The sequence below is a fragment of the Aedes aegypti genome, chromosome 2 (genome assembly GCF_002204515.2).
Source record: "Aedes aegypti strain LVP_AGWG chromosome 2, AaegL5.0 Primary Assembly, whole genome shotgun sequence".
Classification (NCBI taxonomy): domain Eukaryota; kingdom Metazoa; phylum Arthropoda; class Insecta; order Diptera; family Culicidae; genus Aedes; species Aedes aegypti.
This window is the reverse complement of record NC_035108.1, coordinates 442,950,684-442,975,708: the sequence shown is the minus strand read 5'-3', so window position 1 is coordinate 442,975,708 and position 25,025 is coordinate 442,950,684. Positions and strand designations below refer to the sequence as shown.

The 25,025-nt window shown below is 38.7% G+C and overlaps 1 protein-coding gene across 4 annotated transcripts in view; it reads left to right on the top strand.

Annotated features, from left to right (window-relative positions):
* The window catches only part of LOC5572069 (TGF-beta receptor type-1), a 237,164-nt gene that overhangs the window by 95,710 nt on the left and 116,429 nt on the right, over positions 1–25,025 (top strand). For all 4 annotated transcript variants that reach the window (XM_021847886.1, XM_021847885.1, XM_021847888.1 and 1 more), the window contains one exon: positions 11,500–11,614. In XM_021847886.1, the coding sequence (XP_021703578.1) occupies positions 11,500–11,614 (115 nt within the window). The remainder of the gene's footprint in view (positions 1–11,499; positions 11,615–25,025) is intronic.

Here is a 25,025-nt window from a genome sequence, read left to right as displayed (position 1 = left end):
TGTCGTCATATACCGAAAGAACGACAAGCAAAGATAATATTCAACAGAGAACTAGGACTAGGCTGTCGGCTTCGTAGTAGGCCACGCACACAAAAGCTTTTTGCAGTTGAGGAGGACTTAACTGCCGTAAATCGCACAGAGTTGCTCGCTGTCACTATTAATGCTTACCATGTGCTGATTTCGATTGGCCGACTGCAATACAACTCAGATCATTCTGGATGCTATCAACATCATGCTGGTTATTCCATCACCAGTGTACTGACTAGAGACGTCTCGTCAGCCTGTTCAACCTGTTCATAGAACAAATGGTCTACTTTGAATCAAAAATATGCAAACATATTTAAAGAACCACAGCAAATTCAATACAGAATTTCAAAATAGCATGAGGGTTTTCAATAGAGTGCTGATTCTCATGCACTAGATGGAAAATAGCATGTTAATTCTCCCAAGACGCCAAGATCGTTCCCGTCGTATACATCCATCATGAAAATAGCTCGCTTGATATCCGCAGCACGAGCATGGTGAAGATACATGCCGTCCTTCTGTGCGTTCAACCTGTTCTACTGCCCCTGTTGAACCAAATCCCATATAACGAAGCTCCCACATACATTCACAGCCTAGTAATACGTATACGCTCTGAAGCATACATGTGTGGAACCAACCTGTTCTACGAATAAATTGAACAGGTTTTACTATTTAGTCAGATTCGTGCGCGCTTAAAAGATTCCTAATAGAATATATTATGTTCGAAACAATCGAGTGTTCGTTCACCAATTTAGAAGGATATCCATATTAAAGCTTGAAAAGTACTAATAATCATAATCAAAATGATAAAAATCAAAGACATACCTACCATATACATGTAAATTTGTTTCACCCATTGATAGGCTAGAAATAGCAAATTCTGGCGAACTTAGTGCATGCAATATGGAAAGTTATTAGAGTGTAACACCGCTAGCGCATGACGGCTCACCATAGTAGCATGTCCGAAAGAACTTGAAACTATTGAGAACCAGAGCTACAGGTCCAAAGCCCTGATAAAGGTGGATGGTTGTGATGGCTATGACCGTGGTCATCATGTAAAGAACAAGCGGACGATGCTGTATCGTGTCAGCATCGAGGAGGCAGCCCCTCTAGCACGATGTAGGTAGCGCAACCCTGGTTAGGTGGCCTATCGAAGACTCTTCACCAACCAAGAAAGGCAAAAGTAGAGCAAACGGATTGATTTTACGGCAACAGACCCGGCAACGAATAAAGGACAACGATTGGAAAGTTGGATCTTGGAACGTGAGAACTTTGAATGAACCCGCGCGTGTTGGGCTCCTGGCTCGTGAACTGCGGAATGTCGGCGTGAACGTGGCAGCTATCCAGGAAATATGCTGGCCGAGAACCGGAGAACGCGAATTTCGAGCGGTGGACCCCATCGCCAACACTTCATTCAAGTACCACATCTACTACAGCGGTGGCGACAGAGCAGAACGTGGAGTTGGTTTCATAGTGATTGGGAAGCAGATGAAGCGAATTATTCGGTGGAAACCGGTAAGCGACCGAATCTGTGTGTTGAGAATGAAGGGCAAATTCTTCAACTACAGCCTGATCAGCATATATGCGCCAACGAACGATAAGCCCGATGACATGAAGGATGAGTTCTATGAGAGCCTGGATAAGGCCTACGGAGAGTGCCCAAAACAAGACGTCAAGATAGTCATTGGCGACGCAAATGCGCAGATCGGGAAAGAAGATTTCTTCCGACCCGTTATTGGAACGGAAAGCCTTCATTCCGTTACCAATGATAATGGCCTGCGGCTAGTAACCTTCGCTGCTGCTAGAGGGATGGCAATCAGCAGTACCTACTTCGCACGAAAGAATATCCGCAAACACACCTGGCGACACCCGAGTGGCGATGCCTGCTCCCAAATAGACCACGTGCTGGTTGATGGACGACATTTCTCAGATGTCATTGATGTCAGGACCTTCCGAGGCCCTAATATCGACTCGGATCATTATCTCGTTGTAGCTAAAATTCGGGCGCGGTTATCCAGCGTCACGAGTTCCGCAACATACAGAACGCACGCTTCAATATACAACGCTTGTCGACTGATGGGGTAGCTGCGCAGTACCGTCAGCAACTAGACGAGAAGTTGGGAAGAGTCAACGTTGCTGGAGACGTCGACAGCCTGTGGGACCCTATCCACGAAGCTGTGACAACTACGGCGCGGGAAGTGATCGGCACTGGTCAACGACGAAGACGGAACGAGTGGTTCGATGAAGAGTGCCAGAGGGTGACAGACATGAAGAATGTCGCCAGAAGCCGTATGCTTGTGGCCGGTACCCGACAGAACAGAGAGCGGTACAGGGCAGCGAGAGCCGAAGAAAAGCGAATCCACCGCAGAAAGAAAAGGCAGCACGAAGAAAGTGTGGTAGCTGACGCACAAGAAAGCATGAACCGAAATGATATGCGGAGATTTTATGCAACGGTCAATGGTGCGCGGCACAATACCTTACCAGTGCCCGCCATGTGCAATGACCGAGAAGGGAATTTGCTGACCGATAAAACGGCGGTGGCTGCCAGGTGGAAGGAGCACTTCCAGCAATTGTTGAACGGTGAGAATGGAAATGTAGCGAGGAACAGGATGAACATAGATGATGACGATCAAGCTGTGGACCCACCGACCATAGGAGAGGTTAAAAAGGCTATCAGCGAGCTGAAGAACTGTAAGGCTGCTGGGAAGGACGAGATCCCGGTCGAGCTTCTCAAGCACGGAAGCGAGCAGCTTTACCAGTCGATCCATCGAGTACTTCTGAAGGTATGGGAGGACGAAGAATTGCCCACCGGCTGGTTGGATGGCCTCATCCGCCCTATCTACAAGAAAGGGCACAGACTGGAGTGTGCCAATTACAGAGGAATTACCCTGCTGAATTCGGCGTACAAAATTCTGTCGCGCATCCTGTTTAACAGACTGAGACCGCTCGAGGAGTCCTTCGTCGGCGAATACCAAGCTGGTTTTCGTGAGGGCCGTTCGACAACGGACCAGATGTTTAGCTTGCGAATGATCCTAGACAAATTCCGGGAGTATAACTTGCAGACTCACCATCTGTTTATTGATTTCAAGGCGGCGTACGACTCAGTGAAAAGAAATGAGCTTTGGCAGATAATGTCTGAAAATGGTTTTCCGGCGAAACTAATTAGGCTGATACGTGCTACGCTGGATGGTTCGAAATCAAGTGTTCGGATCGCAGACGAGGTGTCAACCTCGTTCGTGACGTTAGACGGATTGAAGCAGGGAGACGCACTTTCGAATTTACTGTTCAACATTGCACTTGAGGGTGCTATTAGGAGATCTGGCGTGCAAAGAAATGGCACTATTATCACAAGGTCGCACATGCTCCTTGGCTTTGCGGACGATATAGACCTGATTGGAATCGATCGCAGGTCAGTGGAAGAGGCCTTCGTGCCTCTGAAGAGGGAGACAGCGAGGATAGGCCTGACCATCAATTCTACCAAGACGAAGTACATGGTTGCAGGTAGAGATAGAGTCAGGCATGGTGGTGTAAGTGCTGAGGTAGTGTTTGATGGGGATGTGTTTGAAGTTGTTGAAGAATTTGTTTACCTTGGAACACTTGTGACATGTGACAACGACGTTTCCCGCGAAGTGAAAAGACGTGTTGCGGCTGCGAATAGGGCCTTTTACGGACTACGTAACCAGCTTAGGTCCCGCAGCTTGCAAACCGAAACTAAATTCGCCCTGTATAAAACATTGATTCTTCCGGTGGCTCTCTACGGGCACGAAGCGTGGACGTTGAAAGAGTCAGACCGGAAAGCTCTCGGTGTTTTCGAGCGTAAAGTGCTGCGGACAATACTCGGTGGGAAACTCGAAAATGGTGTGTGGCGCAGACGCATGAATCACGAGTTGTATCAAGTGTACATAGATGCGAATATTATCAATCGTGTAAAATACGGCAGACTTCAGTGGGCTGGTCACTTAGTGCGAATGTCGGAAGAAAGAATTGCGAAAATAATATTCAGCAGGGAACCAGGTAGAGGCCGGCGGCTTCGGGGAAGACCACGAATACGCTGGCTGTACGCAGTGGAAGAGGACCTGGCGACCCTAAACGTTCGGGGCAACTGGAGAAGTTTCGCCCAAGACCGACGAAGATGGAGCTCTACAATACGCCCGGCAATGGCGTGATGCTACGCTGTAGCCATCAAGGTATCAAGGTAGGTATGTTATTGATTGAAGAAGGATTTACACAACAAAATTGTGCGCTCGAACTTGCCTGGATTGCTAATCATTTTTGCATTCTTAAATTTTCCAAGTACACAATGCAAGCTGCAATGCTTGAAGAATGAGAAAAATAAATTTGAAAATAGGGACAATAAATAGGTCGAGTCTAGCACACGACACTGAAAATAGTCTTACAATTGGGGACGAAATACGCGTATCTGTCCAAGGATAGAAACTCCAGTGAAATTAAGTGGTATACAAGGCTGGTAGCGAGTCACTTTTTATAAGCCAGTCACTTTTAAGTCTCTTTTTTGAAGCCATTTCAACTAAAGTCACTTTTTTCGTCAAAAAGTCACTTTTCTCAACTATTTTGAGCTAAATTTTCTAGAGAAAATTACGAATCGGCTTTCTTTCTATTTAGGCTAAGTTTTAATTTATTTTCCTGTCAGTTCGAAACTTTAGTTCATGGTTTTCTTGTGAAAAAAGTTTATTTTTCATAGAATTCCACTTAATTTATAAGAGTATCTAAGTTATCATTAGTATGGTGTACCCAGACAACCAGAAATCGCATGAAAGTTCACGTTACAACTCGTTTATTCATACTAATTACATCAAACCCGCAAAACACCGTGGATAAACTCGTCAGTTTGATGAGTTTCCTCGCATAAAACACTTCTTTTCTGAGTTCATTTATACATTTTGTTTCGTCTCGTACACTCGTACAAAGTAAGTCGCATCAATCCGTAGCAGCTGTCAAATCAACATATGTTATCATAAGTTTAGTCGCATAAGATCACAGGTTGGTTCGGTAGAATATTTATACACTCACATTGTATGTTATTATTCATCACATAATATATGCACGCATATCGCCTCCACTTTTGTACGTAGAAGGCCTCTTTGCGACATCTAATAAGTGAAATTTTGCACATATAAAGCCTCCAGGTGATTTCGTTATACGTACATTTTGGTTGTCTGGGTAAGTGCATTGTTGTAAAACTAAAGGTTGAAATGTTAAGTATTCTTTTTAAAAATCTCTGAAAAACTCTTGTGGTGTATTATTAGATATTTGTCTTCTATTATCGAACACTACACTTTAAAATATGTATCCAAATTAATCTCTTTGTCTTTGAAATTCGTCTTTTTTAACCAAACCATATTATCTTTTTAAAATTTTACAAAATCAATTATATAGGTATTTAACACAAAAAATAAACAAAACAAAGAATAATTATTTAATGTTCTATTTGGGATTAGAAACTTTTCCATACTTCTTAGGATAGTTTTTATTTACAAACCAAACCTTTGAAAATGGCCGGATAGACCTTCGGTAGAGTATGAGCATTTTTCTTCCTCTGTTGTTCTTATGCATGTATTTAAGCATCCTTCAGGAAAGTATATTATCAATTCTTTCTAGGAATAAATTTTGAAAGAACCTCTTTCGAAGCTGTTTGAGAATGGATTAATACATAATACAAAAATGCTTCTAAGAATTTATCGATTTCATTGAATCGCTCATGAAATCATGCATGTTTTCTTCAAAGAAATGTGGGCAGTTGAATCTTATTATTGGTACTTTTGATTCACTTCGGCGGGAGGTTTTTAGAAAGCCACGCAGTTTATGTTTGACAATAATATGCGCGGTATTAAAGTATTTTTAATTATATAGTTTATGACAATTCGACCAACTATAACCACCAATACCAAGTGAATCATGAACGTGTCTTAGTAATTTTTATTAAAATATCAGAAGCTTTGTGCTAAAAACTTTTTTAAAAGCATAACCCAGATGAACGCCCTATCAAACCTATCGTCTTTATGCCAAATGTCATTTCGGCCAAACGTACCTCCCATCAAACTTGCTGATGGAAAATTTCAATTTCGCTCGGCGTTCGTAGGACGCATCTATGATACATTGGTCTTAAGAATCATATTCGTACGATTTTATCATCGTTTTTATTGAAATATTGATTGATGGCCAAATATTATATTTTCCGTAATCTTGATCTAGTTACACAAAATAAAGGTAATAGAAAGTATCCTCACGCGCATTTTATATTTGATCCAACTTCATCTATGCGCTTATATTTTTTCTAAACAAAATCTTAAATTATTATAGACTTGGAGTAATGGAAAAAAATTGAGATCTATACAGTTTACAATGAATTCAATTTTAGCGGTTTTTAAAGAAGTCATTTTTTGGGAGTATGAATGTAAATGTAAAATGACAAAAAAATTGATTTCACAAATAGGTACGCCAAGTTGTTTTTAAAATTTATATTATTAAATAAAATATTTTGGTGATATAAAAGACACAAACGGTGATCTTCTTCAAAACATCTTTCTTAAATTTTGAAATGTTTGGAAATCTGCAAAAAAAGGATTATTTGTGTAAATGCTAATTTTTCTTTTTAAACAAATTGGTGTCAATATCTTGAAATTTTGGAAATAACCAAATTTGGTATCTACTCTACTATACCTACTACCTATAGTAGATCATATTGGGAATTCCCTTCTTCATCGTAAAACAGTGTTGTAGAACTGAAAAAAAAAATTAATTACGTTTTGATTTTCAAGTCACTTTTAGTCACTTTTTCGAGAATCGGAAGTCACTATTTAGTCACTTATTTCTCAAATCTGGTCACTAAAATAACTTTTTTCGGCATCACTTTTTGCTACCAGCCCTGGGTATAGTACTTAATTCGGGTTTACTTATAAGAATTTCACTAAACAGCTCGAAGATGTATTATAAATATGTTTTGCTGAATACACAAAAATAATGTGAAGCTAAAAATATTTCCCAATCAAGTAGAACATCACTATATCATTATCATACTATATGTAAAAATGCATACTATATGTAAAAATGCATATTTGCACACATTGATACATTTTGTTATTTCCGATAAGTTTTATCACCAATTTACTGTTTAAATAAGCAATGTGCAAAATATTTCATGTAGGGCACGCGACACCTCTGGCACTGATGGTGATAGAATATGGATATCATTGAAATTAAGTTCGGCAACTTATCGGTACAATATTTTTGACAGTACTGTGGAATAATGGCAACTATTTGTTGGTCACCGAAAAACATTGAAAGCTTAGATAATTACCACGTGATCACTCATTCTGCAGTGAATATGATTTAGAGGGCGGTGTCACTTCACTGCTGTTCGTTGTCAAATCAAAATGATATTGATAGCTTGAGAGTGATATTGACAGTTTTAGACCATCAGCCATCAGTTAATATCACTGATATTGTGAAATTCTGAAATCGCATGTCAGTCCCTGGGAGGGAGAAACCAATACAAAATTTCTGTACGTCATAGTGAGCCGAGATTCCGCTGTCACGAACTGTCACTGTGAGCCCAGATCTCAAACATTTGACTAACATGAAAAAAGCGCGTAACTGATTAAAACACATTTTCGTATTTCTTCAAAAGTGATAAAAATCGAATGAAAATCAATTAATGCACATAACGCAAGTAATGTGACGTGAGCACCATTTAATCTGATTGAACATAAAGCTTTGAAAAACGCATCGTTCTACTTTTCCCAATGAAAATGAATATTTAGTGCATAGAAAACTGTGGCCCTTTTTTCATGTTTGTCAGGAAAGATCGGAGGTGCACAACAAAAGGAAATTACCGATTTTATCGAAGCCTGCCTTGATTGTTGTTGGCAAGCTGGAGTTATCTTGCAGTTAAAAATAACGTTGTCTTATATTTCGTGTGTAGTATAGGTGCCTCTTTCCCAGGTCAGTCCTATCTGTAAAAAGTAGACATAGAGAAAATGGACTGAGAACTTTACAAACTCGTTTTCTATACGAATATTTAAAAAAATGCAGAAGATTGAAATATGTTTGAATCTGAATGCAATTTTGACAATTTGCAGTTTCGATAACTTTCCGAAAAAAAATATAAAGATGACCAAAACCCGGTTCACGTTAGTGTTACACGTTGCGGTAATCTGTAGTGGGACTGATATGCGATTACTTTTCAACATGGGACAATCCGACTAAGCGTTAGTCCAGCTGGAAGGTCATAAGAAGATATGTTGAAAACTAAATTTTGACGAAAATTCAGATGCGAGCCCAGTGGAGAAGACTCATCCATTCGGCGTTAATTCATCGTAGTGAATTGAAGCCTTGAGTCGATTGGATACGGTTGACAGGACATGTTTTAAGAATGCCGGAATTACAGAACTCGGTACCGTCAAACGGAGCTACTTTTGATTCCGGGGGCTACTTTGGACATTCGTGTTTTTGATTTATTTGCAGCATGAATATTAATCTGAGCTATTTTGTGTCTTCAGCACTTTTATTGACCAAAACATGCTCTACAACCAGACATGAACATTTTTCGGAACAACATCAACAATAACAGGATAAACACGAAAATATATTTAAAAATTCCGAACACATATCACCAAGGCACAAAACATTTGCTATGTAAACATTGTTCGAATTTTTCACATATCGTGGAAACTTATTGGGAGCGTCACAAAACTATCGAATCGTCATGTTTCATAAAATTCGTGATAATTTTATGTTAAAAATTGTTGTGTTACAAAAATAATTGATCAAAGGTCTTAATTTTATGACTTATATTTTATGTTAAAGCGTTGGTTTCTATATTTAACAACAACAACAACAAAATTAACCAAGGATTCAGGATAGTTAATAGTCATCAAATATATATATTTTATTACGTATTGGTAGTAAACTCAAACCATATTCCTTGAAAAAATAATTCTCGGTCATTTTTACATGAATCCGTAGTACAAAACAATTTCATTCTTCATCTGCTATAAATAGACTACCATTAAGCCATATCAAAACTATTGAGAACCAAAATAATTACAAATGTAAAATTTTGAATTGCCTATGATCTTGTGAAACATTATTCTTGTACTTCATGCATTACACTTTAAATAAAAATTACTTTTAGTTACAGCAATTGATGAGATCCTTATACATATCATTAATATAACATTAAGATTTTTTACAGATGTTAATCATTATTAATCAGAACTTATTAATCGTCGCAGTACTTGGTAATTGCATCATTCGATTGTGTCAACTTAAACAATCAAGCAGTCGTAGCTGACAGTTTTATTTAAAAGAAAGTAAAACTGAAATTTCATAATAGAAATTAAACACTACAAAACCATATTTTGCTGGAAAGTGTTATATAGGTATGTGTATTTTTTCGCGCTTTACAATTTTCTTAATTATGTTTATCAACGAAAAACGTTCAACAACGTCAAAATAGACGTTAATCTATAGAATCAGTTCAAAAGTTATGCGAATATAATCATTGTATTATCAAATCGTATTGCTTTCTAAATATGTCCAAAGTAGCCCCATTTTTGTCTTGAAGAACACATATTTTTCGCTATTCAAGTATTTTTTTTTATTTCTTGATGGATTTGCTTCATATTCTGCACATTTGTTACGTACATATACAACTAAGATATATGCAAGAATTATCGCAATCCATCCATAATTCTTAGAGCTACAAAACCTCAAAGTTGAAGAATGTGGAAATAATGTCAAAAGAAGCCCCGTTTGACGGTATACAAAATACTGCCGCGGAACCTGTTTAACAGACTTAGACCGCTCGATGATTCCTCCGTCTGCGAGTATCTAGCTAGTTTTCATAATGGCTACTCGACAACGGCCTAGGAGTACAAGTTTTAGACTCATCATCGAATCATTGAAAAAAATAAAGAATTTTGGCAGATAATGACTGAACATGGTTTTCCGGTGAAACTAATTAGCCTGATAAGTGCAGGTCAGCGCAGGATGGTTCGAATTTCAGACGAGGTGTCGCAATGAGAAGTACCTACTTCTAAATTTTCTTTTCAAAATTACACTCGAGGTTGCTACGCGGGTATTTGGCATACAGAGAAATGGCACTATCATTATACGACTTCATATACTCCTTGGCTTTACGGACGATATCGTACCAATCGAAATAATCGCAGTGCAGTGGCGGAACGCTTCGTGCCTCTGAAGAAGGAAACAGAGAGAATAAGCTTTACAGTTAATTAAAAAAAGACACTACACGTTAATGCTTCCAGTGAGCTATAAGCCCTTTGCAGGAAGCACCACACTAGACAACGGACTAGCATGCAACTTAACTTCTTACCAGTCTATCAAAACAAAGTTCATGATCGCAGGTAATAGAGATAATAGAGCTAGTCCTAATTCTGTTCATACTAAGTTAGTGTTTGATGGGGATGTATCTGAAGTTGTAACATGATGAGGAAATTGTTGATCTTCGAACACTTGTGACATGTTACAATGACGATTTCTTGGAAGCGAAAAGATATGTTGCGAATGCCAATAGGACGTTTTACGGATTACATAACCAGCTTAGGTCCCACAAATTGCCAACGAAAATTGTGAATGATTGAAGAAAGGATCGGTAGATGTCGACGTCTTCGCGAAAGGCCACGAATACGCTAGCTGTATACAGTGGAATAGGATCTAGAAACCGACAACTTTCGGAACAACTGAAGAAGTATCGCCCGAATCCGACGAAAATTCAGTTCTAGGTAATGGCGTAATGCAACGCTGCAGCCATGAAGGTACCAAAGAAGGTACCAGTGGACTTTATGTACTTCTTCGTTGCAACACATTGTAGTCCTAGACTAATGTAGCAGTAAAAGAACTATGCTAATCCGTTTACTTGTTCTCAAGCTAAATCGTGGCATACAAACACCATGTTCTTGGTTATTTTACTTGATCTGTCATAAATTTAAGTCAGAGTTGTGTTTTTTCTCATATGAACAGTGTACATGTCATTTGCACTACTAGAAAGAACAGAAGTACATGTGAGACAGTGGAGTTCTGGATCATGTAGTATTAATTGAATAAGAGATCACTGTTGATTGTGTCGATTGACACTGCGTCCCACAACAATGAACTAATGGAAGCTATGTATTCTAACAGAAAATAATCTTCCACAAGATACGATCCAATCTTACAATCTATAAAGATTTCATTTTCTCCACAATGCCTCCAAACCATCATTCGTTTTGGCACCTACCATTCCCCCACATCTCCTCATCGCACCAATGCTAAATTAAAACCCATAAATCTCCGCTGGAGCTCTAGCCCCCGAAGCGACGAAACTGTCATCGCCCCTGACTTGCCGCCAACTTTTAATAACGTCACACTGTTTTCACGAATCTCACAATAGCAATGTCTTTGGAGTCATATTTTAAATCCTGCTTTTTCGACTTTTCTTCTTTCTCGTTTCAGAATTATTAAAATGTCACTGTGACATTTGCAAGGACCAGAACTACGTGTGCGAAACAGATGGACTGTGCTTCACTTCCCTGTCGCTGGAGCATGGCGTGTACAAGTACTCGTACAGGTACGATACCAGCTTAGATTCGCGGATGCTTCCTTCGGTCCTTTCCACACAAATAAGGGACGGGGACATAAGGGAGGCGGACCGGAGCACGTCCTTCCGGATGTGTTTTTTTTTTTGTTTCCTCCGGGGTAGATTCTCACAGGGAACACACAGGGTTCTCTGTTCTCTAATTTTTGTAATCCTATTATTACGTTCAACTCATCGTCATTCATTACATACCATCTCTCGCCGGTCGTTGCAGTTCGCGACGTCTTTCGTCGGGTCTTATTCGTAAGAAGTGTGTCCTTGTTGTTATTCACCCTCTAGGAGCGAGGGATGGCTGCTGGAATCCGGTGATTCCCTGTTGGTTTCTTTCCCTAGCTTGGCACCCCCGAGACGCCGGATTCGCAGACACGACACGGAAGTCGACTAATTGTGAGAGAACGATTGGAGCGTGGGACTGTTTTAATTAAATTTAATAATAATTTTCAGAGCACGAAGCGAAAAAAAACAAACGCATACAAATCGGCTTTCTTGTGAAATGCGCGTGGCAAGTGTGGAGTTCGTTGGGTTGGGGTCCTTGTAGATCGTCGAATGCTCAACAGTAGTAAGCCGAGTCGATCCCATTTGTCCAACAGTGAACCATGGCGGGCAAGTCGGTCTTTGTGCCTCTATCGTGATCTGCATTTAAATTTCAATTGAATTTTCGGTTCGTTTTTCCTTTGTGATATTAATAGTTGGTTTCCTGCCGCTTCCTCCTTCTCCTGGTGTTTGCTTACCGGTGAATTTCCCTTTCAAACGTGTCCCAGTTCAATCTCGGGGTTTGTGATGGGTGACGGTAGATGCTTCTTTGCTGACGGTATCCCAGGCACGGTGCTTAGTTTACCGTTATTATAAAAAAAAAACATCAAAATGTTAGTTTTTAACGAATTAACGAATTATTTTATGCCTGAAGCCGTTTTGCAATATTGTCCATTACAAACAAACATCAAATGTTTCAAGGACTTACCATAATTATTATTTATTATTACTTACAAACTCTCTTTTCATCATATCAACCTCAATAGTTTGAACATCATAAGTTCTGATGTACGAAATATAATACTTATATGCACTTGCTGAGTGTATGTTCAAGAGTGTTTTTAGCTATCATGGTAGTCGACAGATGGAGTTTGTAAGTAATTTTAAAATTAAATTGGCTCCGTAATGCCTCATAGCGCTTGAGTTTGCACTTGAACAATCAATATGCTAAGTCTTAGTAAGATTAAATGATTGTGTGTAATTGAAAACATCCCAAAAATGACATTTTCTTCAATAACGATAAATGAAGCACCGTGCCATCGTTTCATTTTGGTTCGATTCCATAGTTTATTTTATTATTATATTCGCTTTCAAAGTTATTTTTTTCGCAATTTACTCCCTTCTTCCTTCCCAGGTCAGTACCGTCGCTGGAGTGCATGACGACTATGTACCCCGGTCAGGTCGGGTCGGCTCTCTATCTAGCTAACCGGCTAGAGCCAATTCAATTCGAATGGAGTGTAGTTCGAAATTTAATTTAATCATTCCCTTGTTCTCGTTCCATTTTCAAGCGTTGTTGTTGTTGGATGGAAGTGTGGAAATTTCGTTCCATTGCTTGCAGGGGGAAGGGGGAAAATATTCGAGATCATTTGGATTTGCAAATTGAATACCGACGACGGACATGCCGAGTTTGCCGGATTGCAAAACGATGTAATCAAGCTGTAAAATTATCCTTCGAATTGTTCGGATTTCGATGGGGTACGCTCTGGGGGGATTGAATTTAAAATTTGGATTAATTTTGCAATTTGAATTATATTTCTTTGATTCAAATTTTGAATGTAGTTGCGTTGTGGAAGCTTGGTGTTTCGATAAAGTACATTGATCATCAAACGTACATTGTATGTGCATATGTCATTAGTTATGATGAAGTTTTGGTGAACGATTTTTTTTTGTTAGAGCTTCTACTCAGATTTTTTTCAGTTATTAATCAAGCCATTTTCAAAGGAATTCCTTCAAACAATTCTCCATGAATTCTTCTTCCTTGGAAATTATTTCGGTAAATCCTCCACGAAACTTCTTCAAGGGTTTCCAGGAATTCCTGCTGTAGATCTTTCAGAAATTTAACTATGATTTAGAAATTTCCTCCTTAGATTTATCTAGGGATTGCCTCTAGAACTACTCCAACAGATTCTTCTTAAGATATCTGGAGTATATTTGGAGTAAATTGCATTTAGGGAAAGACTATAGCGATTATTTCATTTGTTTAGTTCTGCTTAATAGTTTCAGCAGGGATTTAGTTCGAGGTTTTCAAGGATTTCTCTAGAATATCCAGGGTTTCGTTTGGTATTGTTTTCAATGATTACTCCAACAATTTGATTAGAGTATTCTTCTAGATTTTTCTTAAATCAAAAAGTTTTTTCAGAGAGATTTGCTAGAGTTTTCTACTACAGGATTTAAATAGGTTTTAATCGAGAAATGTTTCCATAATATAACTTAGTTAGAAATTCTTATAAATTCTTGAAAACATCCCTTGGTAATTCCCTACATGAATTTTTTGAGAAATTTCTGCAAATAGTCCTGGGCAAATAACTCAAGAAATTTCGGAGCAGTGCCAGGAGGATAACAACATTTTTAGGCAAGTACCTGAATCAATATCGTGGCTGTTTATCTCTAAAACTTTTTGTCTAGCAGATGATGAACGATAAATGAGCCAATATGCAGATTTCAATGCAAATCAAAACCATTTTGAATATTATTCATTTAATATTCTTCCTCCTTTCCATACTGCCATTGCTATCGCATTAAACCTCCTCCCTGTTGCGCCCCAAAAATAGGTGACGTTTCCACGTGTGCTGAATTGAAAGCAATTCGTGTTTTCCCCACAAAACGACCGGGCGTTATATATTGGCGTAATTTTCCGGTGTAAGGCGAAAAACATCTTCCTCCCATCTCCACGCTCCCCCTAAAACCCGAATCGGAAATTGAGCCCGGGAAGGATCTTCGCGCAGTATAGAGTCACCTAACGAGGCACGACTTGCTGCCGCATCGATACATCGTGTTCCCGACCAGTGGATTATAATAGAATTGTGATAGATTTTGTTATGCAGTTAGAACGTTTTTTTTGTAACAAGACGCTTTGTTATGTTACGTTATGTTCTAATATCCGTCGTATCAGTGAGATCCTGCAATTTTCCCAGTATTGCAGTTAATAATGCTGTTACAAACCGATGCCAAACTACTTTTTCTCTGGAAAACTTTCGCATTGTGCAACAAGATTTTGACAAATCTAGATCGTTTATTGGAAATATTGCAATGAAATTATTACTTACCGTTGCCTATATTCGTCTTATCCATTTTCATTTCGATCCTAATCAGTTTTGATTCGTCTCACAACCAACGTCTCACTGTTATATAGTGAGTGATAAAACTACACCACTAGAACGTTATAATGAAATGTTCAACTAGATTATTTATATTTTCGGGCATCTCTCTCCATTCTCACAGCATGATGAAATATGTGAATTTCCCTTAAAATTTACTGGCCCTATCAAAATACAATCCAACCATATAAGCGCAATTACTTTTGACCGAACAAATGCATGACGGCTCACAGTGCAGCAAAACCAATCACAATCAAAAGAATCGTTTCCTACGCTGAACATCACGCACACATAAATGCGTACAAGTTTTTTTTCTCAGTCCAGACGGATGAAAAACTTTGTTTACGTTTGCAATTTTAGGCGGTCGTTGGGGTAATTTCTTAAAATTTTGTTTGTGTTGTTTGTGTTTTACGGTGTGTGATTGGAATAAAATTTTTCAGTGAAGATGTACGAAGGTTTCTCATAGTGTAAATAGCTGCCCGGTGAAGTAAGTTACACAGGAGGGCGGGAAATTCGAATCGTATTGTAGTGTTGCTCAGTCGCTCGCTTCTAAGATTTCGCTCGGTACGTCTTCGTCCATGCGATTTCGATGAAAAGTGGATAATTGAACTGAAGTAATTTATCGAAATACTGTAGTTTTATTGCATTTTTGGTGTAAAAGTGGACGAACCATAACAGCTTTCGCAAAACTAGACTTAGAAAAAGGAATTTATATTGTTTGTAAGTTCGAATTTGCGCCGTAGTGGAACATTTCATGTTAAATGTGGCGAATAATAGCGCTTGTGACGAAGTAGATCGAAACCCTAAAAGATTTTGTTTTGATTGACACGGTTGTTCAAAATTTTGTCGTAATCTACTGGTCGGGTTGTGTCATCGTTTGGTTCACGTTCGGACGACCGACTTGCGGCGGGAAGTTCAATTTGCTAGCGATAATACGAAGCACCCGCCAGCCAGACATAATAAGGTCGAGTTCCTGTCTTGATGATGGTGATGATGATCAAGCTGGGAAAGGAAGAAGGGAGTGTTGCGATTGCAAATATGACACCGCGTGTATCGTTTCACGTACAAATACCGTCGATGTTGAACATTTATCGGAATTGGTCGTTTCGTTTCATACCATCGTCATCGTCAACAGCGGACTGCCTTCATGGTTCAAAAGTTCGTCACTTGTCTTTGTGGGAAGTCTCTCTTGGTCGTCTCCTGGTCGGAAGCAGCGCCATCAAATTAATTAACGGGTATGATTTGTTTGTTTGTTTTGGTTTCGCTTGGCCTATCATCTCGATCTGGGTGGGTTTGCAATTAAATCCACGATTTGTGCAAAATCAATGGAGGTAATTGGCAAGATTCGTCGCGTAGGAGGGTAATCACAGGGCTGGTAGCGAATTCTCAAAGAATATCTCCTAAGATTCGATTTTTCTAACAGTGTTCGAACGATTCATTTAGGTTTTGCGGCAAGGAAATCTTCAGGAACTCTTATATAAATTCCTACAATGATTGCTGCTTGGGATCTTCGATAAATTGTTAAGGCATATGTATTATCTACTGAAGAATCCTAGTACAAATCATAGAGTATCTAAAAAACATACACAACTATCTTACGAATTCTGCAGGAATTTCTATCCGGATTCCTCGAGTGAGAGCTTCAAGAATTTCTGCTCACTCTAGAGTTTCCTCCAGAAACACATTCAGGTACACCTGTAGGGATCTTTCCAAAAATTTCTCTAGAAATTCCTCCAGCAAATCTCTTTTCGATTCGTACAGATATTCGCTCAACGATTTTTTGCTGAATGATGTTTTTCAAGAGTTTCCTTTCTCAGCAGTCTAACGCTGAAACCAGTATTTTCCATATGCACTCCTCCAGGAATCCTTTTAGTGAGTAATTTTTCCACCGAATTCTCCATTTGATTCCTATAGTAATGTTCAATAAAAAAATCCAATAAATTATACAAGAATTCCTCCAGGAGTTCCAACGAAAATTTTTCAGTAATTCTATTTTCACAGCATTCTATCTACGATTCCCCTAGATTGGTTTAGGGACAAAAGGTCAATTGCTTTATGAGGAATTTCTCCTTCTTCCTTCTTTTAAGAAAATATTTTCGACTTTTTGACCTTCATTTGTCATAGATTCTCCTGGATTGTTCCATGAATTGCTTCTTAAAATCCTTCAGGAATCTTCTCGAAACTAATAAAAAGAACAGTCATGTCCTTCAAAACCTTGTTTTCCCCAACTCCCCAACGTCTCGTCAGCTCGCTTTTTGAAGTACCGTAATCCGGGGTATCATTGATCACCGGGGTAACATTGATCGGAATGACTCACCTCATCAAAAGTTCGTATTATCATTTATTGATGAAACATTTCCATATCATGAATGGTGTTTCTCTTTCTTAGGCGGCATCCATAAATTACGTAACGCTCTAGGGGGAGGGGGGGAGTAGGCTCAAGCGTTACGGCTCATACAAAAATTTGAAATTTTTCATACAAAAAGCGTTACGGAGGGGGGGAGGGGGTCGAAAATTTCAAATTTTAGCGTTACGTAATAAATGGACGCCGCCTTATATTCATGAGTTAATAAAAGTTGATATTTTTGTGAAAATTGCGTTTACTTGATGCGTAAATCTGTCAACTTTTCGAGATCATGGTTTTAATTGTTAAGGATGACACTACCGAAGATTCATGCCTCACATAAGTTCTGCAAACGATATAAGCAAGCAAAATGTGATTCTTATTAAAAATGACATCGCCGAAAACGATTCCGTTGTCAAAACTTTTATAAGTATGCTCAATTAGGCAACATTACCGAATTACTGTTAGCAATGTAAAATACTTTTAGGAAATTGCCTACCTTCAGGCGTATTCCGTGGTTCGAGGTGTTTTTAATTTTAAAATAACTCAAAAAGTAAATGACTTGTAAGCGTTTGGCCTTCATATTCGGCTTCAGGGGCCATGGTTTAAGTAAGTAACGACATTTTCAGTATTACCGAACGTTGTTCATATAGGTGATCAATGTTACCCCATATCAACTACCGTCGATGGGGGTGACAATGGGTCTGGGGGGTGAGATTGGGTCAAAACGGAAAAATATGATTTATGAAATATTTCAGCTAATAACGGTGATATTACTAAAATTAATAATTCATATGCTAGGGAACATATTATTACACATAATTCATCACAATATACATTTTTAGAAATAGTAGTTTTTGTTTACTATATCAATAAACTTGTATGTTGAAATTAGATAAAATTGACAACATTAAATTTCTCCTGTGCAAAGTATCACGCATGTACTTTAACCTCTACCGTTATATAAGTAGAAGGTTTAAAGTCTTTTCATTACACTTCACACGTATTTTCCGGAATGTATTTGATTTTTCAACAAAAAATTTATTTTTTTCGGTACGGTGTCTAAAACATCAAAAATGGGGGTGAGATTGGGTCAAGCAAGAACGACAGTAAATGAAATTGCAAGTCCACTTTTTTGACATTTTACGGTGCCGGTAGTTCTCTTTCTCATTAAGATGTGTTTATTCTTTCTAAATACAGCATCTCTGAAACATCAAACTAGTCTACTTGAGGATTCCGTACATTAAATAACAATGCAACGCATTTTGACAACTTCTCAATCCAGCAACTGTGTTTCGTGCGCAGCAACATCGTAAAATTTTATCAAATGGATTGTTTTTTTTTATTTAATTATTTATCAGTGTTTTCATATTATAGAAACATCATCTGGAAGTACAAAGGAGTTGGAACACTGAAATATCGTGATTATGACATCAACATCTGCCTGAAATGTATTGATCGTGGAATATCGCTCCGAAATTTGACTATTTGCGAATAATTAAAATAATCACTGTTTCAGTACACCATTGGGGAATGGGGATGAGACTTTGAAGACAATTCGAGGGAAAAAAATAGAAAATTTATGTAAACTTGACGATGAATGTTGTGTTTACATATTTTTTCTCATAGCTCTTCAATGTTTTGGTATAATCGTTCTTTTAAGTGGGTTTATCATACTTGTGAAACATCTTGGATATCTTTTCATCTTGTTTGCATCGTATTTCATCAATCTTCTTCAGGTGTGAATGGTTTTGCAACCATATTATCAAAAACAAGTTATTTCAATTACAGTGACCCAATGTCACCCCCTCTATGGGGTGAGATTGGGTCATTTTTCATTCACTTGTGGTGCCGCTGTGAATAAATATTTTTCTTTAATGTTTTGAACAGTTGTTAATGTACCATCAAAGTACATAAACACCAAATTTGAAGTTTATTGGAGTTAAATTGCGATTGTTATTCAATAAATAATTCGTTTACATCCCTTTTTGACCCATTGTCACCCCAACGACGGTAAATCAAAAAATCGCCTAAAACATTTTTTTAACATGCTTTAATCTTTCAATAAACAAAATACAGTATATAGTCTTGAGCTATGGGTGGCAGTACTTGTTTTAAAAATGTAAAACCGGCAACATTTGCATTTTAAACCGAAATATTGAAGAAACATTCAGATAATTGCGGGGATCGCGACAGCCAAGTTTGGGAAACGATGCTTTGGTAACTAATCTTGAAGATCTGCCAGCGATTTCTACATAAATTTGTCAAGGTGTCTCAATAAATTCGTTCAGATTTCTGATGAAGTTCTTCCAGAGATTTATATAAAGGTATTCCAGCATTACATATAAATTATGCTATTATACCAGACATACCAATTTCTCGAGAATTTTTCAAAAAGTTCATTAGAGATGAACAAGCCTAGGGCTGAAACACTTAACAATAAAAAAAGAAATTCACTTATAGTTTTCACCTGGAAAAGCTGAGTAATTTCTCTACTAATTTCCCAAATCATGCTTATCATATAAACATTTATTTAGAAATTCTGCCGGAGGAGATTCTTCAAGAATACTATACATGGAATCGTATGGACATTTTTTTTTAATAATTATTACAGCAATTTATCAAATAGAGTGTAGTCCACGACACTGAAGACTGCCTTTCAGACCTTAAGGATGCAACGATAGGGAACAATAGGTACTAAATTTGATTTTTAATTAACGTACTGGTGTTCCACTAATAAGCTTTATGAATAATTATTACGAAAATCCTCCAAAAACTTTCTCAGTGGTTCAAAAATTTCTTCAAAGATTCATGCAGGAGTGGTTGGAAAATTTCTGGAAGAATTTTTGAAGGATTTTTCGGAGAAATCTTTGAAGAAGCCCAGAAGGAATCTCTGGAATAATTATTGGGAAATTAGAGACCACGCTGAGGGTCGTACATTCGATTCAAACCGGTTGAGGACTTATTCTCAACTCCAATTATTCTGAAGTAGGGTACCCTTTCCGGTTTGACGAGTACGAGCAACTGCTTCAAATCCCGAATGAGTGAAGAGCATCATTCGATTTGATGATGTCTTTACGTTCTCTGATTGCTCGGTGGGCTCCTCCTGCGCAAGCTGCATTTCGTTGGTAGCTGTCGTAACACTCAATGTTTTTACAAACGACAGCCTAGAGTGCTCCTCTGTATTGGGCTCCACTTGGTTAGTATTAGCCGCAGTCCCATCCCTCAGAGTTCCTCTAGATGCCAGGTAACGCTCTTCACGGTAGAAATCGGATGTCTCTTCGGAAAGAAGCTGGGTCGCACAGGACTGATCAGAGAGTTTGTCCTGAACGGACTCTGACTCCTCCTCCTCATATGGATGACTGTGCTCAATCGTATGGAAGTCTGTGATAGTCTTTGTGAGGAATGGCTTCACACAGAGCTCTGTGATTGACGGGGTGGGTGGTCTAATGGCTTCCGCTTCTGCTTCATATGCATGGGTTCAATCCCAGGCCCGTCCCTTTCCTCGTACTTTGTACTTGTGTCTTACACTTGCTTCTATCTTCCACTCTCAATCTTCCATACTCACATACATAGCAAAAACGCTAGAACCAGAAACGGACAAGAAACCGTTTCCCTACGCTTCACTCTATCTCATTATTATAGCATGCCTTTCCTTACGCTTGATACTTAGGCAGTCTGCTAACCAAAGAGCAAGCCTCTCTGCTATGCCTTTCCCCCAATCCATACACTCCCGCATGAATTGGCGTAGATGCAGTGGTATATACGGTCTACGTGGAAGCCAGTTCAATGCATCATCAATTCCTCACCCTTTCCCCTCATTGGTCTGCATTCTGACGTGGCAGGCGCCATTGTTGCCTAAAAATAGAAGATCACCAGCACTTATACACTGAGGGTGTCTGTTAGTCCCAAACAGTCATTAGGTTGGTTCCTTGTATAAGTGCAGCTGATCTGGCAATACTGGAGTAGCAACCACGGGCGGCCAATCAAGCTCAGCTCAAGCTCAATGGCTTCACACAGAGCTCTGTGAAGTTGTCACAGCTCTTGGCGAGTAGTAGCTCATGGAGTTCACTGTTAGTCGGCTCATTGATTAGTTGGACTTTCTCGAATGGTCACCTTATTGACGAAGTTTGCTGCTACTGATACCCTCGTAGATCAGCAGAAAGCTTAACTTTTACCAATCGCCTAGCAGACCGGTAGATGCTTCTCTCTCCTTTGGTATCCCTGCCGGCGGAAAGAATGTCATGCTTCGTACCGATTTTGCTGATCGGCGAAATTTCCTCGACAGGTGTGCCTCGTTGACCAGTAGAAGGCTTCAACGGTGCAGATCGCCTCGTAGATCGGTAGATGCTTCTCACTTCGTTGGTATCCTTACCGACGTCAAGAATGTTGCGCTTTGTACATTCTTCTCGCTTATCGGCGGAATTTCCTCGACTGGTCGATTCCTCAACCAGTAAAGAATTACAGTACTACCGATCGACTTGTTGATCGGCGGGAAATCCTGCTTCTACTGTGCACCTCGTTGATCAGTAGAAGACTTCGGTGGTGTCGAAGATCTCGCTTTTGGACAGGATTTCCACGACTGCTCGCCTGGTTGAACAGGGAGAACGGATGCTTCTACTGTGCGCCTCGTTGACTAGTTGAAGGCTTCGACGGTACCGATCCTCTCGCTGATCGGTATGAATCTCTCACGGTCTGTTGTGCAGAGATTCCACAGTCTATGGTGTCCTTTCCGGCGGAAAAAATGTCACCGCTGGCACCAACCGGACCAATTTCTCGGATGATCGCTTCGTTGACCAGCGAGATCGCTTCGATACTGAACCGGGGAATGTAGGCCGGTTCCACTCCACAGGTACGGTATCCGGTTCGGACTAAATGTTGAGGCGCCGCAGTACCTTATGCGGGAATTTCCTTTCTCGCAAGAAAGAAATCACGGGTGGAATTACTTTTCTACTTAACACGTTATGTCACTTCACTTATACACTATTTTGAGCTTTAGCTAGCTCACTTATCACTTATTCACTACTAGATCGTTAACCGGAACAAATTCCGTTGGTCTCGATTGCTGTGCTGCTTATATAGCCGGACGGTAGACTTCTGGGACAGTCGGAAGAATTATAGTATGGAATGTTCTAGAACATCTGGGTAAAATCCGTTTGTCTGGCTACACTGCCAGAGAGAGTCACTCACTAGTAACTGCAACTGGATGACGTTCACTCACCGTCACCTGTCATTATCAACTGGGCGAGTAGGCAGCCGGTTTGTTAACTGTTGGCTGTTTTATTTACGTTCGATGGGTGGCGAAGTGGGTTGTACATCGTGCTCTATGAGACATAACGGGTTGTCACAGTAATTAGTTGGAGAAATCTACCGGAGCGGTCGATTCGGGCGCGAACAGGTCGTATTACCAGGAAGAAGAAGATAGAAGCTCATTAGAGATCAGCCTGGCTAAAATCTTGCAGAAATCCTCAACGAAGATTTTTTCCGAAAGAAGTCGTAAAGAAATCTCTGATGCATTCCTGAAGGAATTCCTGAATTAAATCCTAGGACTCCTGAGGACTGCCTTGAGAAATTGCAAGGTGTTTATCAGAGTAGTCTTTTGGAAAACATATTTAGAGGAATACTAGTTGTATTCTTGAAAGTATCCTGAACGTAAATCTTGGAAGATTCCCTATACCTGTATTAACGTCCTATAATTTTTTTGGAGAAATTGTAATAAAAATCTTAATACCTGGCGTAATGTCACGAAGAATCCCCAAAGAAATTCTTTGAAGTGCCATCTGAGAAAACTCCGCTTCATTTCTCAGAATAGTTTTCATATAATCCTTATGAAATTACTCAGGAATACTCATAGGTTCCTTATTAGTCTGTTTCTTGAGGTTGTATGACATTTGCCAGAAAACCATTTGCCAGAAAGCCGTTTGCCAGAATCAATTTGCCAGAATGGATCATTTGCCAGAATGGACCATTGCCCAGAAAGTCATTCCCCAGAAAGACCATTTCCCAGAAAAAAAATACTAGGGTCGGTGTTCCCTTAGTGGACTTTTTACGGCCGTTTTGCTATAAATCTTTTCAAAACATTTTTTGACATTAAGGTCAGTAGCTATTTTTTTTTTTACATCAAACGAAAGCTTTTGATCAACACTTTGTAGGAAAAATATAAAAGTTTTGTAAAAATACAGTTTTTATAAGTATTTTGCCAACGCCATGATGCTAGTGCTACTATAGGAACAGAAATTAGAAATAGTGCTACTATAGGCACATGTATTCCTATAGTGGCACAAGCGATAATAAATACAAACATTTGAGTTTTCATAGTTTTTATATTTTTCCCACAAAACCAAGACAAAAAGCTTTCAGATGATGTAAAAATCGTGACGCCAGCGTTATTTTTCGATTTTATACGAATTTTTGTTCTTAGCTATGCGGCTATTGGTACATCGACCCTACATCAAATACGCGTATCTGTCAAAGGATACAAACTCTAGTGGAATTAAATGGTATAGTACTAAATTCGGTTTTTTCATCTCATTATAGGTATTCTACTAAACAGCTCGAAGATATATTTTCATCTCAATATAGGATTGCTGTCAAAAAAAATGTCTGTAAAAAGGATTTATGTAAAAAAATGCAAATGTCGGAAAATGGACAATCCTCAAATAAAAAAAAACTAAATTGAAAGTGATTCAATAATGGAATATTTACCATGACCTTCATCTAATTTCTCATTGAAGATTACTCGAGTGATTCCGAAAACATTAATCTTCATAACCGACTTGTTTCGTAGAGCAAGCGACAGAATATGAGAAACCAATATATGTGTGTTTTTTTGGTTTCCACCATTAATCATGGCCACGTAGCAGTCCTTCTAAAAATTTCAAAATATCTCCGGTTCCAGATAGCTAAAACTAGCAATCAGGGTAAACACTGAAGATTGAAGAGTTTTTCGGCAGCCTGTCGCAAATGTTGTAAAACTACTTTAAAACAATAAATAATGTGGTTCAAATTATTATTAAGAGTAAAACAGTTTAACGTTCTTTTTCAAGGACTGAATAATGTATTTAAATATATGACCGAAAGAACATTGGGTAGTCATTTGAGTTCCAATGATTATTGGCGCTAAACTGATCATATTTCAAACATAATTTTCCCTTCTTTCACTCAAAGGCTGTTCTTTTTAGTTGTTTTACAATTTTTTTCCGCAAAAATACACTATTCATATTTCTGAAATTATTCAACTAAACTAATTCGTGTCAAACGTTTCAGCTTTTTTGTTCTCAGACCAGCTATGTAAGTAGTGAAAATTGCATAAAATTGTTTGCGAAGGATTTTAACAACATAGACTAAATAACACGGATCGATCAGTTGCGTTGTTTTATACTTGTTATAATATTACAAAGATGTAAACATTATTTGGAGCAATATTTACGATGCGAGTGAAGTACTGTAGAAGTGACGCTAAATTTTAATTAATTTTGCGCTGCAGCTGTGCAGTGTTAGTAGTCCAATCCTTTTGATGTAAATAATGTGAAAGTTAACTACACAATGTTTAATGCTATAAGTGCAAATAATATGAGTATATTCAAGATACAAAAATGACAAATATCGAAAATTTCGATAGGCTTGAGGTGAAGATGCATCGAAGCCAAACCTCAAATTTTCAAGAGCATAAACCTCGAGAACCAGCCAG